Source organism: Bombus vosnesenskii, unplaced genomic scaffold, assembly GCF_011952255.1.
Source record: "Bombus vosnesenskii isolate JDL3184/JDL3185 unplaced genomic scaffold, Bvos_JDL3184-5_v1.1 scf7180000013352, whole genome shotgun sequence".
Lineage (NCBI taxonomy): Eukaryota > Metazoa > Arthropoda > Insecta > Hymenoptera > Apidae > Bombus > Bombus vosnesenskii.
Window position 1 is genome coordinate 2,263,360 of NW_022882988.1, and position 13,236 is coordinate 2,276,595.

General features: G+C 41.7%; 1 protein-coding gene across 4 annotated transcripts in view; it reads right to left on the reverse strand.

Annotated features, from left to right (window-relative positions):
- Positions 1-799: 799 nt before the first annotated feature.
- The window catches only part of LOC117236798 (dipeptidase 1), a 76,506-nt gene continuing 64,069 nt past the window's right edge, over positions 800-13,236 (reverse strand). For all 4 annotated transcript variants that reach the window (XM_033500069.1, XM_033500067.1, XM_033500068.1 and 1 more), the window contains exons 10-11: positions 6,813-6,948; positions 800-2,570 (exon numbers count right to left, since the gene is read on the reverse strand). In XM_033500069.1, the coding sequence (XP_033355960.1) occupies positions 2,454-2,570; positions 6,813-6,948 (253 nt within the window). In that variant the 3' untranslated portion in view covers positions 800-2,453. The remainder of the gene's footprint in view (positions 2,571-6,812; positions 6,949-13,236) is intronic.

The window sequence follows — 13,236 nt, forward strand, 5'->3', positions numbered from 1 at the left end:
GTGTGCTTTGCACTTGATTGCCTTCTACGCGCTGTGTGAATCACCAACGAGCGCTGCCCTTTGTTACTTGTAAATTGGCGAATCGATGCACTCGATTTACAGCAGCACGTTTACTTGAACGATCTGCTTGTATCGCATTGACTTTCAGCCACGGTCTCGCTCTATCGCCGCTACCCTTGTTACCACGAGCCTCGTAATTGTTAATACGTACACAGTCTCGTAACTGCTGGTACAACTGCAGAAAAGGATAATCCTATACGAACGTATAAGTTGAAAATATGGAATACAACTTTTACATACGAAGATTTGTTCTCGAGAAAATTGATTCTATGATTGAAATACTTAAACGTATTCACCTCGTACGTATGCATCGAACCTGTTTCTCGGCTTACAGAATCTCCCTATGGGTTCATATCTCCGTTTATGTTTATATTTATCGCGTTGAATAAAATGAAACACACGGTGAAACAGAATATTCACGTACGATAAATTTGATTGTTGAAATTGTTGAAAATAATATTCCGTGGAATGGAATACCGCTCTTTGTGCTGACAAAAATTCGTGCGAATCCTTCCTAACGCGTTGTGAAAACAATCGTCTCTTTAATATTTTCAATATATCGCAGTCTTTTATATTGAATTTAATATTTTCAATATTGCCCGATACTTGCAATTTTTTTCAGAATGCGTGAATAAAGATCGGGCGGAATTAGAACGATCGTAGCAGTAAAATGTTTTATTTTCATAGGAGGGGAAAAAAAGGATGGTATTGCTGAGTGAAGAAAAACAGGTGAGCTTGATCAGTTAAACAACGACCGTATTTCGATTTGCCGTCGATTTATTTCTGGTATCGGTAACGTTTGAAATGTTAGGATATACTCACGAGGCTGGCGCTTCGTTGATCTTGACTACTTGCACACGAATGATCGTTAAATCGATCGATACGAAACAAGTCTTACGATTGTTTTTTCTTCTTTTTCTTGCGTTTCTTTTTAGATCAGAACATAAATGGCATAAGTTTGAAACGACGCGCAGATTTACATAAAATTAACGATCAGATGGATTGCGGTGGCACGAGGGAAGTTGATAGTACGTCTTCGACTTGTTTTTATCGCTCTTCGCGTTTCTTTCTATCTTTTTTGCTCCATGCTCGTTCGTTTTTTAAAATCTGGCTATATTAAAAGTTTAGTGTAAAAACATCGTTAAGAAAGGATATTTACTCGGTGCGTTAGTTAGAATATACGAGCCTTAATGTGTCGATTACAATGAATTGAGACGCGTTCGAAAAAAGTCAATTGTGATGATAACGCATCGACGCGCACGTCGACGTCAACTTCGATCGTGCAAAATCGTAGGAAAGTTCTCTCTCTCGTGGCGTGCGCCACGAAGCGCACTCGTTGACTTTGTCAACGTTTTTCTTTTTTTTTTTTTTTTAGGCTCCCTCGAGCATAACTTCGTATCTAGTTCCCTCTGTGACAGTCTGATCAAACCGGCCATTAAAATCTTTCAAATCGAGGCGAACGCTACTCGATGAAACGTAAGTTCTCCATTCTTTCTTAACCGAAATTTTATCTAATTCGTTCTCTTTGATTTTTTGATCTCGTCACGATTCAATCTTTTCTCGATGAAATTACGTCTGGTCGGTTTGCTCTATAGGAGGGTCAATATGTTCATCGACTTCAGGTACCATATGTACAAACATCGTTAGTTCTCTTTCTCTCGTACACGCATACGTACACGCACGCACAATAGAACACATTGAAGCAGTCATTCACTCGATTAGTAATAGTCACCGTCGTGTGACGATCGGTGTCAGTCGTTCGCGAGATCGATCGTTATGTGTACATATTTATACATAATATAATTATTATATTGACTAGAACGCGCGGTTTTGGTTCCAGCATCGACGAAAATATCGTTGAGTGCAAATTAAACACATCGATTATGGCTGATCTTAAATCTTTAAACGTTCGACACACGAGAATACGTGTCTTGGTCTTCAAAAGTCGTAGAGACGCTCGTCCTTTTATACAGACGCGTACATCGTTATCTCGCAACAAGCCATTCGTTCTGCTATAAAGGAAGAAACGTCGTTCCACCGTGACGAAATACAATCGCGCGATCGAGCTCTTCTACCCTTTCACCAGTCGCTTCACTCGACATTGTCTGCGAATACTCGTGTCTCGCGACTCGGGAATCTTCCAAGGAAATCGAGTTTGCCTATTTACTTACGTTCGCGTCCGAGAGTCGCGGATGGCACGGGGAAAAAGATCAAAAGAGCGAAGAGTCGAGGAGCTCGAGTCGTCGTAAGCTGGCGCGAGGTTTCACGAGCTGGAACACTTCGACAGAGTGTTTCCCTCTTTGCTGCTGCGACGATTGTTTCGCTGCTTACGCTATTGCCCCCTTTCTTCCTTTTTCCAACCATCGACCATCCTCGGAGCTGATTCGCAGTGGCTAAGGACCCATCAGTCGTTTCATGTTGTAACGGCAGTAATCTCGACCGATTATATCCTCGTACGGAATTTCCTCTTCCAAGGGTTCGATGCCATCCGCAGCCATGTCGTCTCGAACCTGCAAACACAGACACTCTGTTTCCATTTCGATTTCGATTTCGTCAGCGAGAACTGAAAGAACATAGAAAAAGAAAAAAGAAAGGAAAAGGAACGAAGGATGAAATGATTGATTGTTACGTTGTTGTCCATGTAGCGGCATAACGTAAGAAATTAAATATTACACGGTTTTAAGCAACGTGAAAGCAAATTTTCTCGAGTAAATGGAAGTTTTTTGCTGCTCGCGTAAACTCGATATCGTCGATCCCGGAGAAACAGTCAATCAATTTTCACGGTGCTTCGAGTCGGTGAAAGGCGGAGCAGCCGAAAGGAGGCGAACGTTAAAGAAGGAAGGCAGGGAAGGAAAATGTAATCGTGGTCGTAGGGTGCGCATGGCGTTGCAAATATTCTGAGGAAAAATCACGGTCGGGGCACGATCGTCGGTCGAGAAGAAAAAGGGAATGCGGAAGAAGGTGTATAGTGAAAGCCGAGGATGCCGAGGGAAAAAGTTCGCGGTGCACGTATTCCGTGCGACTCTGTACAGCCACCATCAATTTTCGGTAAGCCCATTAACCTTCCACGGCCATTACAGTCCAGCCGAAGCTTTCGGCCGTGGTAACGTTCGGCGAACGCGTTACCGATGTTCACAACTTTTTTTTCACCTACACCCCCTGTCCCTTTCCCTGTCTTTTTTAAAAATTTATTTTCTCCATTCAGCGTGCTCGTGTTTTTGCCTTTTAATCGTTTAACGGCAATCGTTCGTTCGAACGAGGTCTGCGCGTTTCCATCGGGAGGAGGCCCTTTCCAACATCGCGATCGCTGTTTCATTTTGTAGGTCAACGTGATACTATCCTTTAACCGATCTGCCCGTGAACGGAATCTACGAGAACGTGAAGGATAAAAATAAAGATACTAGAAGCGGCAACGTCACCGAGGCTGTAAAATACCGAGATTCTCATTTATTTCGTGCCAACCACCGTTCTGTGTCTTTTGTATTTGTCCTCGAATATTTTGGTCGAATAAATTTCGAATAAACGGGACAAAAAATGAAGCGATATCTGTTGCTCGCGGAGAATTCAAAAAGTCGGAAAGAAAATGACTTTCCAGCGTACACTCGACCATTTCAACTGCCCTAATCAAATCTAGTTTTGTCGTCGGTCTCGTGGTTCGTATCTTGCGCTGCACCGTCATAAAGCATCGTTCGTCCACGTTACGAACGCGCTTCGGTCGTAATACACGGTCGTTTTTTCATGGTCCGCGTACGTTTTATCTTTAAATTGAATTCTCTCCCTCGTCGGTGCACGACCACGAAACGTTCGCCGTCGTAGACCACTCCGTAGAATTGTCGGGGAAATTAAAATGTTAATGGACGACGAGATGATTCGTAGGTAGGGGCCAAGACCCGTTTCGTCGAAGTTATCGTTCATAAATTCACAATGTTTTTAATCAAACGCGCCTCGTTCCCGTATTTCTTTACCTTCGACCGATGATAATAGGCTCTCTTATTATATTTCTGAACAGGCTGAAACGTATCGTCGGTCGTCCGCTGACTTACGACCTTCGAGATCATAAGCCGTGCGCGAGATAACGCACCAAACGTCGTATATTTTTAACGTGTTGGACGATTTTATCGATTTAGAAGGAGAAACGTTGCCCGGTGGTTACATGAAAATGTATTAAGCGGCGCGAAGGCTTTCTCGTAATTATCCAACCGCACTTAACTTCTTCTTATTTGATCGTCCTCTGTCAGAATTCGTTACGTCGCGTCGCTGCCAGCTAGTTTGCTCTTAATTCTCCTTCAGACTTTATCTCGCCGATGTCTCGAAGCTTCTTGTTTCGGGAAACAACTGTGTTTCACACCTCGATTCTCGGGATGCAATTAACGAGAGACAATGCCGCTCGTAAAGCAATCGCGTCTCAGGACCAGTCTCAATTTCCCGACCACCTTCTTCGCGCGGTGTTCATATCGTAGACGATACGTCTGCAGCTGCGTTTCTTCGTCTTTCTAAGAATTCTAAGGTACAACAGATACAGAAGATCGACGTAATCCCGAATTTTGTGCTCGCCCCAGAGGAACAACGTTGAGATTCAATTCCAACCAACGGTGTTTCGTGCGTCGGTCGAGTCCCCAGATGTACGGTAGACCCGTCTATTGTTTTAACAATTACGACAATTCTCGCTTTCGGTAACGAACAGTCCGAAATCCGGTGGATTCTACGTGGAGAAACATCTATTCGCAACAAGGAGCAGAGAATTAAAATCGTTCAAGCCATTGTCGTTTGTGACATGTTTGGTAACACAGCGAGAGATAGATATAGGTACGTGCTTAAAGGAACACGTACTTACAGATGAAGCTTGTTTCGTTTTGTACGTCGATGTATGAATTAACGTCACCTGTCAGGTCCAAGGAGTTGCATTCGTAGGTAACCGTGTTCTAACGAAACACGAGTGATCGTTCTGCTGGAAACCGTGCTTCATTGTGCGGATAATTTGCTTTTCCCGGAGTCTAGTACAAATTTCCGCGAGCGAAACGTTTAATTGGATCGATGGAAACTCTCATCTTTCCCCTTCATGAATCTCGTCGAAAAGCAAGCGATTCGTTTCGCTTCGTTCGCCGAGGTAAAATCGTTTGTCAGTTTTCAACGTATCGCCCTGACTCTACCACCGTGTTCCACGTTACTTTTGCGTATTAACGAAATCCGCTTTGGCCAGTGTTTCGTTGTGTGGACGGTGAGAGGATCGCGATTAAATTATCGTTATAATTTCAGTGACGGCCACGTCGAGGGTTGTCAAATAACCGACACTATTTGTACGCGTAATTTCCCGCATTACACGCTTTTGTGTAATTCCACTAATGTTCTGTTAAAACATACTCCGGTACACGTTGTTCATACAGCGAATTAGTTTACTTTGGGCTTTTCCGTTATGCGAGGACTCTACGATGCAGTAGCGAAACGTAGAGAACGCGATACGACGTCAAAAGAACGGGAGAGATACGCCATGGAAAAGCGATTTTACCTGTCACGTCGGGACGTTATACGAATTATTTATCTTCTACTCGTTTGCTTGTCGCACATAGAAAACTGTATGTGACTCGTTACTCGATATTATAAATTACAAACGATAGATAGTGTCTCGATGTTTATGTAGATTCATATTTTTATAAATGCAATTAAGGAAGTGGTGTACCTGCGTACAAGTTTCAACTGGAAATGTACAAACACCGAGAATATCACTGAATTATGGAACAGAAATAAATCTCGTAGCTACATGTGACAAATTTGACAGCTTTCACGAACGACACGATCGAAGTTCCTAAATAAGCTTCGGAGAAGTCGTCATTTTCTCTCGGTCTCAATTTCTCTGCAAATATCCCTGATCGCAAATTTGTCGGTTTTCTGCCTTACTTTCCTCCGTCGGTCGTTTCTTTATCTCTGAAACTCGGATAAACGTTATCGCGTGGCAGGGTAGCGTGTTAGAAAACGCAGGTAAAGAACATATGATCTCCGGTATACGCGATACGTACACGTGTGCGTGCACACGGTAAATCGGTACAAATCATGGAAGAGGGATGGTGGTTTTGGTAGGTGGAGAATCGAGCCAGCTGGTTCTGGGATTGGCAGGACTCCAAGAGAACAAAAATCGTCGGTGAGTGTACGCGCGGTCCAGCCGTCTCTCTCGACGATGCACCGGCGAATGCATGATTTGTGTGCTTTATTAAATCCGATATTGGTCGACTCGGCTAACCTGGTTCAGGACCAACGGTTATTTCGCGCCAGAGACCAGGCTACCAGTCGGCTATCGTCCTACTGATTTTTCACTTCTGATTCCTTCGTATTTGGCGGTACGAGTCATGCGATAGGAGTAAGTCTTCGTTCGTAAGTATTAGGACACTGACAGAGAATCGAGATAAATGTGACAGATCGTTGGAGCATTATTAAAATCTTTAGAAATTGTCAGCTAGTTTGGAATGTTTCGTGTCTTTATTCGGTCGCATACTAAAAATGATTCCGGAATTAGATTTTAGCTTATCTATTGGGTTGGCAACTAAATGATTGCGGATTTTGTCAATACCACCTAACGACAAAATCCGCAATCACTTGGTTGCCAACTCAATAGGTGCTTCATGTCAAAGGGTTCCAATGAGGTTCAGATCGAAGAATCGCATATATGCGTATAGTTCTTCGAAATTTAGATCAATTGTCGTTGTATCGTGCTCATACTTATGGATATATATAAGATGATTTTATCGTAGGACGTTTACCTTCTCTACCGCTTTGAACACACGAATGAGATTCAGGCCTGCTAACTTCTGAATGTCCTTTTCCAACCATCCACGCGCCAATAGTTCTGCGAATAACTCCGGATACTTGCTAACGTCTTCCAAGCCTGCCGGTGTCCTGAAAAGGATAGATCATAACGCAGTTTCGTGAAAATCTTCATCGATTGATAACACTAGGATTACCAAACTTAGGTTCGCTTGTTTCTATAATTCACATTAAAAATATGTAAAAGGTTATGGCAAAATTAATATTAACTTCTATTGCGATAAAATTATCATTATACATATGTAGGTATTATTTTACTTTATGCAATAGGATCTCGTTTATTCGAGTAGATTATGGAAGAAGATAATTCGGATAATCGAGTAGTTCTGATAATTAATGCAAGTACCTTAGTTATCCCCTTTAACTGTTTCTATCGGTTTTAAATAATAGAAATTGATGGCTGAAGAATTAAAATCGGACACGCGTGTGCGTTTTGTCTATGTTATTTCTATATTGCATTCAATTGTTCCTTCTTTGGCTCGTGAAATTTATTCTGAATATACAAAGGAAACGACTGCATACGTTACAAGAATTTATTTCCCATCGTTAGTTGAGACCGCAGAAATTGAATTGTGAATTTGTATATTCAAAACTATGCATTCGCTTGTTCGTACACAAAGTGTAAATAAACGACGATATATTGTACCGTACACTATATATTTGAATCATAATCATGCTTACATGTACAATATAAACCGGTCGATAATTTTAATGTTAATATCTTCGTCGACGTTCAATCGTCTCTCGATTAATACACTGCATTCTTGTGACGGAATTCAATATCGGCTTTTCCTTTTTACGGCTCGCGTTAAATCAACATTCGATAAAAGGCTTTTCCTCATCGGCGGTAGACGGAAAGTTCGTACAAGCCCGGAGATCACTATTTACATAAATATTTCCACGCGATAAAATAGGGTTTTAATGAACCGAGGGAAGCGCGGCGAGAGTTTAAATTAGAAAACTGCTTGAAACTTTTATAAGAGGCCGGCATACTTCACGTTCTCCATATTACTACAGTAATTTTACCGCCGCGTAATTCTTAGGAGGAAGTTTAATCTATTACGCCGGTCCTGGACGAATAATCCTTTTCACGTTTAATGCGCGAGCGAGCGTACACGCCGAGAAAACTCGCGATAACCTTTGTTCATAATGCATGAGTACGGGGCAGGTCCCTTAACGCGTATAAAAATTCACTTGCGAAAGAATTAGCAACTTCTTTCTACGATTTTCCGCAATAAGTATGTGTACACACATATATATAAACACATATATATATACACACACTTGCACACGCACACAAATACTTTCTTTCAGTAAGGTTATTCGATTTCTGGCTCCGCTTGTACACACTTTTCGCTCGTATTCAATTACACGCGGCGCGGCAACATTAATAACGTTAAGATAAAAGCGAAGAAATTCCGAACGTCACCGGTGCTAGTTTTTCATTCGAAACAAAGCTGTTACGACGGAAATCCGAAGAACGGTAACGAGCTTGTCGGGAGAAGGAGCTGCCCTCCTCCAAATTACAATTCTCCTCGGGCGGTTTATTCCTCATTACTTTAATTACTATAGAGCCAGGGCCGGATGATAGCGCGGCTCGTTGGCTGGCGCAGAGCGAGAAACGTCAGGGGGCGATTTCGCTCTTTAGGAGTCTCGTCCGCCTAGCGATCCGAACGTGAAAATGTGCTACGAGGTCGAGCTCTCCTAACTCGTTTCTTTTTATAACGACTTGGGATGATGAGCGCAGATGAGCCGCCGGGCAGATAATAAAAATTAACGATTACACGTATTTTCGTTTCCGATTATTACTACGTAATTAAGGTCGGTAAAAGTAAGTTCCTGAATCTCCCGAAATCGATCGATTCCCCTATTTTAATACCCTCTACCACGTGCACACAATTTTTTGCAGGTTTCATGCCCGAGCTATTCATACGTTTTATCTTTTCAATTCGGCGTAAAAACGTTTTGTGACGGTGGCCTTCTTTTTTTTTACGTTTTAATTAAATGTATGTTTAACGACGAAATCGTTAAAACGCGACGGTTGGCTCGTTTTTCGTTCGCAATATTACAGCGCTACGGTAACTTAGCAATTAAACCGCGTTATCTGGGTCGTCGTGAAGCGGAATTGGAACAGCGTTACGTCTTCCACTGCTTCTTTTACATTTCCCTGTCGATATCCTCGTTACGATCGAACGCATATCGACGATTGCCTTTGTTGACTGTCCCTTCGGCTATGTTGGTAGCCGAAAATAAATAAATTGATGCGCGTGGTTCGAAATGGCAGAGACGTGACAGAAGGCTGGCTAACTAATTTCGATATGGTCGATGGCACAGCGTCGACGCGACGTGACGCACGCAGCAGATATTCACGGCGAATTAGAGGAATGACGAGCGAGTAGAGCGTTAAAAGGGATCAGTCTGAATTTCGACGTTCTCATTACGCGCGTCATAACGAGCGGCAGAGAAGGACCGGCCGACAACGAGCGTTGCAGAACCGTTGAAAGCTACCTGCTGACAATGTCGGTACAACAAGAGCGGTTAGAGACTTATTCATAGCGCGTCATATCGCGGCTGAAACTGGCAGTTATGTAGCTGTATACTGTGTACAGACATCGACTGTCTGCGGTCACGAGCGTTGTTTCAATCTCGGAAATTTCCAAATCGAGTGCGTCCGTCATTACGAGACGACCGTGAACGAGCACGCGGGGCCGACGTCGTGGACGTGGCGCGATCGTTTCCCAGGGAAATACGTTTCCCTCGTTGCCCGGTATCAGCCACCGTTATCAATGCCTCTGGCGCACGAGTATTATCGATATTAGCCGTCAGTAGAACAGGTACCGGTGCTCGATTACGATATGAAATTTTTCATCGGCTCGATCCACGATAGACCATAATCATTTTACCAGTTCCTACTTCTCATTCTCCTCATACATTCCTTTCTTGTTCTACCGTTTCTTTTTTCATTTTTCTAATCAAGCAACGAATAACAATTACGCACGCCGCTGGTGATTGGCAATCGACCACGCCGATAAAGAAAGGGAAGTACTACGGGTGATGAAATATTACCCGTAGAAAATTGAGTCACAGAGATTTATCGGAGTCGTATGGGACGCGTTGCGTCCACTTCGTCGCACTACCGACGACTAACCGTGAACGCGAGTATCGCTACGATTCGCGAAATTTCCAATTCTGCGCGCCTTTCCGCCACAAAGGATTGTGATCGTGTTGGAGAAGAGGAAACGGCGGCTATAAGCGAGATTGGAACTGATTCGCACGATTTCCGGGATACGGGACGAGCCGATATCATGACGCAAAATACAGGCAAGCAGAACGTTACGAAAAGAAGGAAATTCGACAAAGCCAGCGTTCACGGTGGACGCCAGAACTGTATCACGGCCATCTTTTTTCATTCTTCCGTGTTCTATGGACGACGACTGACGTCGAAACCAAAAATCCTATTCGACCCAGAAGATACATTTCGTCCAGCCGATCTGACAGTGATTTATAGGAGAGAATGAAAGGCGGAAAGAGGAAAAAGCAGCGGCTGCAATGGAAGAAACGTCGAAGAGATCGATCGATACTCCGCCAAAACGAGCGGTCGCGAAAGAAGAAAAATACATTCGGCACCGATCCGTTTCTCCCCCCTGTTTTCCGTTTTCCTTTCCCGATATCGATGCTAATTACGCCGATTGCAGGATTATTGGACAGTATAATTGATGGTAATTATCAGATTTAGCACAATTATGCTGGATTCCATTTGCTCGCTTGCTGTTTATCTCTCATCGGTATCAATTCGTCAGCGAATAAAAATTCGCGGTTATCTCGATGCACGCTATAAAACGTGTTTTCAAAATGGAAGTTTGACGTTATTCTGTAACTCGTCCGTTGTTTGTTGTCATCAAACTACCAAATCGTCGATCAATATTACCAAATCCCTTTTATACCATTCATTATTCGCTAACTAGTCTGTTATTTGTTATCACCGAACTGTACGGGATCGTCCATCAATATTACCGAAGCTCTTTTTTATTGTCGATAAATTAAAGTCCGGCGTCAGAAATAAAACGTTTTATACGCGAATGACAAATCATCTTCAAAGAGGTTCGTATCGAAAAATTCACGACATGAATGTTCGTAAAATCACGGAAACCGACGTAATTTCGACGTTTTCCATTTTTTTTTTTTTAATTATCTTCCATTCAGCTATTCTTAGAAACCACGAACCGTCCGCAATTGTAGCGAATTATATCGTTGAAGTATAAGAGTTTCTTCGAGGCGATAAACTGATAGAAAGTGACTGTCTTTGATACTTGTATTAACGCAAGCAATACTTTATATAAGCGGTAAATTATAATTAACAGTTAAATATATTAGCGCTACGCTATTTAATAGGCGTTTGAAATTTATATTGGGTTCGTTAAAGGGTAATTTGGTACAATTTATATTTTGTTGTTGCAAATCGACCAAAGCGTCCGGTTATTTATGAATGGTAATAAAAGGGAAAAAGGGAACTGTTTGAATGTTCCCTTTTTGTTGAAAGTTCGTGGGAAATCCAAATAGAACATCTATTTTTTGTTTACGTTTCTCTACAGAGCACGATAATCTTCAAAAGAGGCGAACGAGATTATATGTTTGAACATCAGCCATGTAATTACTTTTTAATCGTGTTGTTACAGTGTTAATAAATATCTCTTATAGACCGTTATACGCTGGATGATTGAGTATATATATCTATATTTGCGTAGATATCGCAATTAATAACAAGGGTATGTGGGAACTCTGTTTGAACGTTACGGCGATATGAATTTTAACATTCTTTAAAAGCCTGCCTGTTAGCGTAATTAACAGAGAAGTATTGAATTCTGTCAATTTCGTATTTCCGTTTCACGTCCATCTATTACAGATTCAGCTGCTCTTCCTCGTTCAAATGAATAAATAAATACGCGCGTTTTGATCTACACGGCGATGTCTTTTAACGTATCGATTATTCGACTAAAACCTGAATTACATACTGGCTTTATTCCGTGGTAAACTTTTCAAAAATATACTCGATCATTTTTTCATTGGTATTATTTTTCTGACAATCGATAAAAGTCTCGCGATTAATTGGTCGCACTTATTTGAGTTTATTTAACTGGCTATCGATCGTTATTTCGTTAGCTTAGTTAAGAATGTTTGATAAGGTTATCGAATGTACCAAGGGAACGGCTTCTTTTGTTGTTTATTCCAATTCCACAGACTAACGAATCCGAACTTTTCAACAAAATATAATACTTTCGATACTTCGTTAAATTTCTACAGTTCATTATTATTCAATAGTCCAATTTTCTGGTCCAGTTAATAGTACCCTTTTTCCTCTTAAACGTTGTAATCGATGAAGGAGTATAGAGACGCGAGGGACTAATTGTTTTAATCGATTTCGTATTTTCCACACTATTAAACATACGTTCCAATTATTAATTCATTACATTTAGCTGTCTTACGGCTGCGCGAATGAAACAAATTTTATTCTCAACCTACGTTCTTCATCCGGGGAATAATCGTAGCTACGGGTTGCTCGAATTCTTGTTACGTAGCCCGATGAAATTTTTAATTTAATATTGTCGCTGGCCCGCGTAATATTAAGAATTTTTTGCGCCGCCGTGAAAAGGAGAAATCGTACATTATTTTCGTTCATTTCAACGCAAAGTTCTTCTTGAGATTCCTCTCGCCAACAGAAATCCGCGAGAAGCGTTATCCTCTATCTCTTTCCTAGACAAATGGAGCGCATACGCGAGTTCAATTTTATGGTTCAGCTACCAAAGATTTTTCACCGGATAAACGCTACTTTGAAGTTATATAATTAAAACTTAATTGCTCACTCGACAAACATTTGTTAATTATAATTATGTTATTTTATTTATATTTATGCATACTGTAGGTACACCAAGGTATTTCGTATTAACCTTTTATTGCCCAACTTAAATTCAAACACACGAACAAAAGAATTTCGTTGTCCAATTAATAATCGTTCGATCGTTCGCAGACAACTCGAGCGTGTTATCCGTATGCCAGAAGCGTTCGGTTCTCCCTGACAAAAGTACGAAAACGTTGTGGTTAAACGGGTTCGATCGATACCTTTTTCTTCCCGTTTGTTATTTTTTTGTTCTTCCCTCTATCTTTTTTTTATAGTTCGACGTGCAAATCACGCTCCGCTTGCTTCGCGTTGTTTTTCAGTCCCCTCCAGCTGCGCGACTCCACACCCACGCGTGTTTTTCGCAACGGATTTGCGAAACCTGACAACTTTTTAGCATCTGCCATCCTTGCTCTTTCTTTCTGCCCCATTTCCCTGCTTCGTGCTTCTTTCTCTTTTTCGTTTGT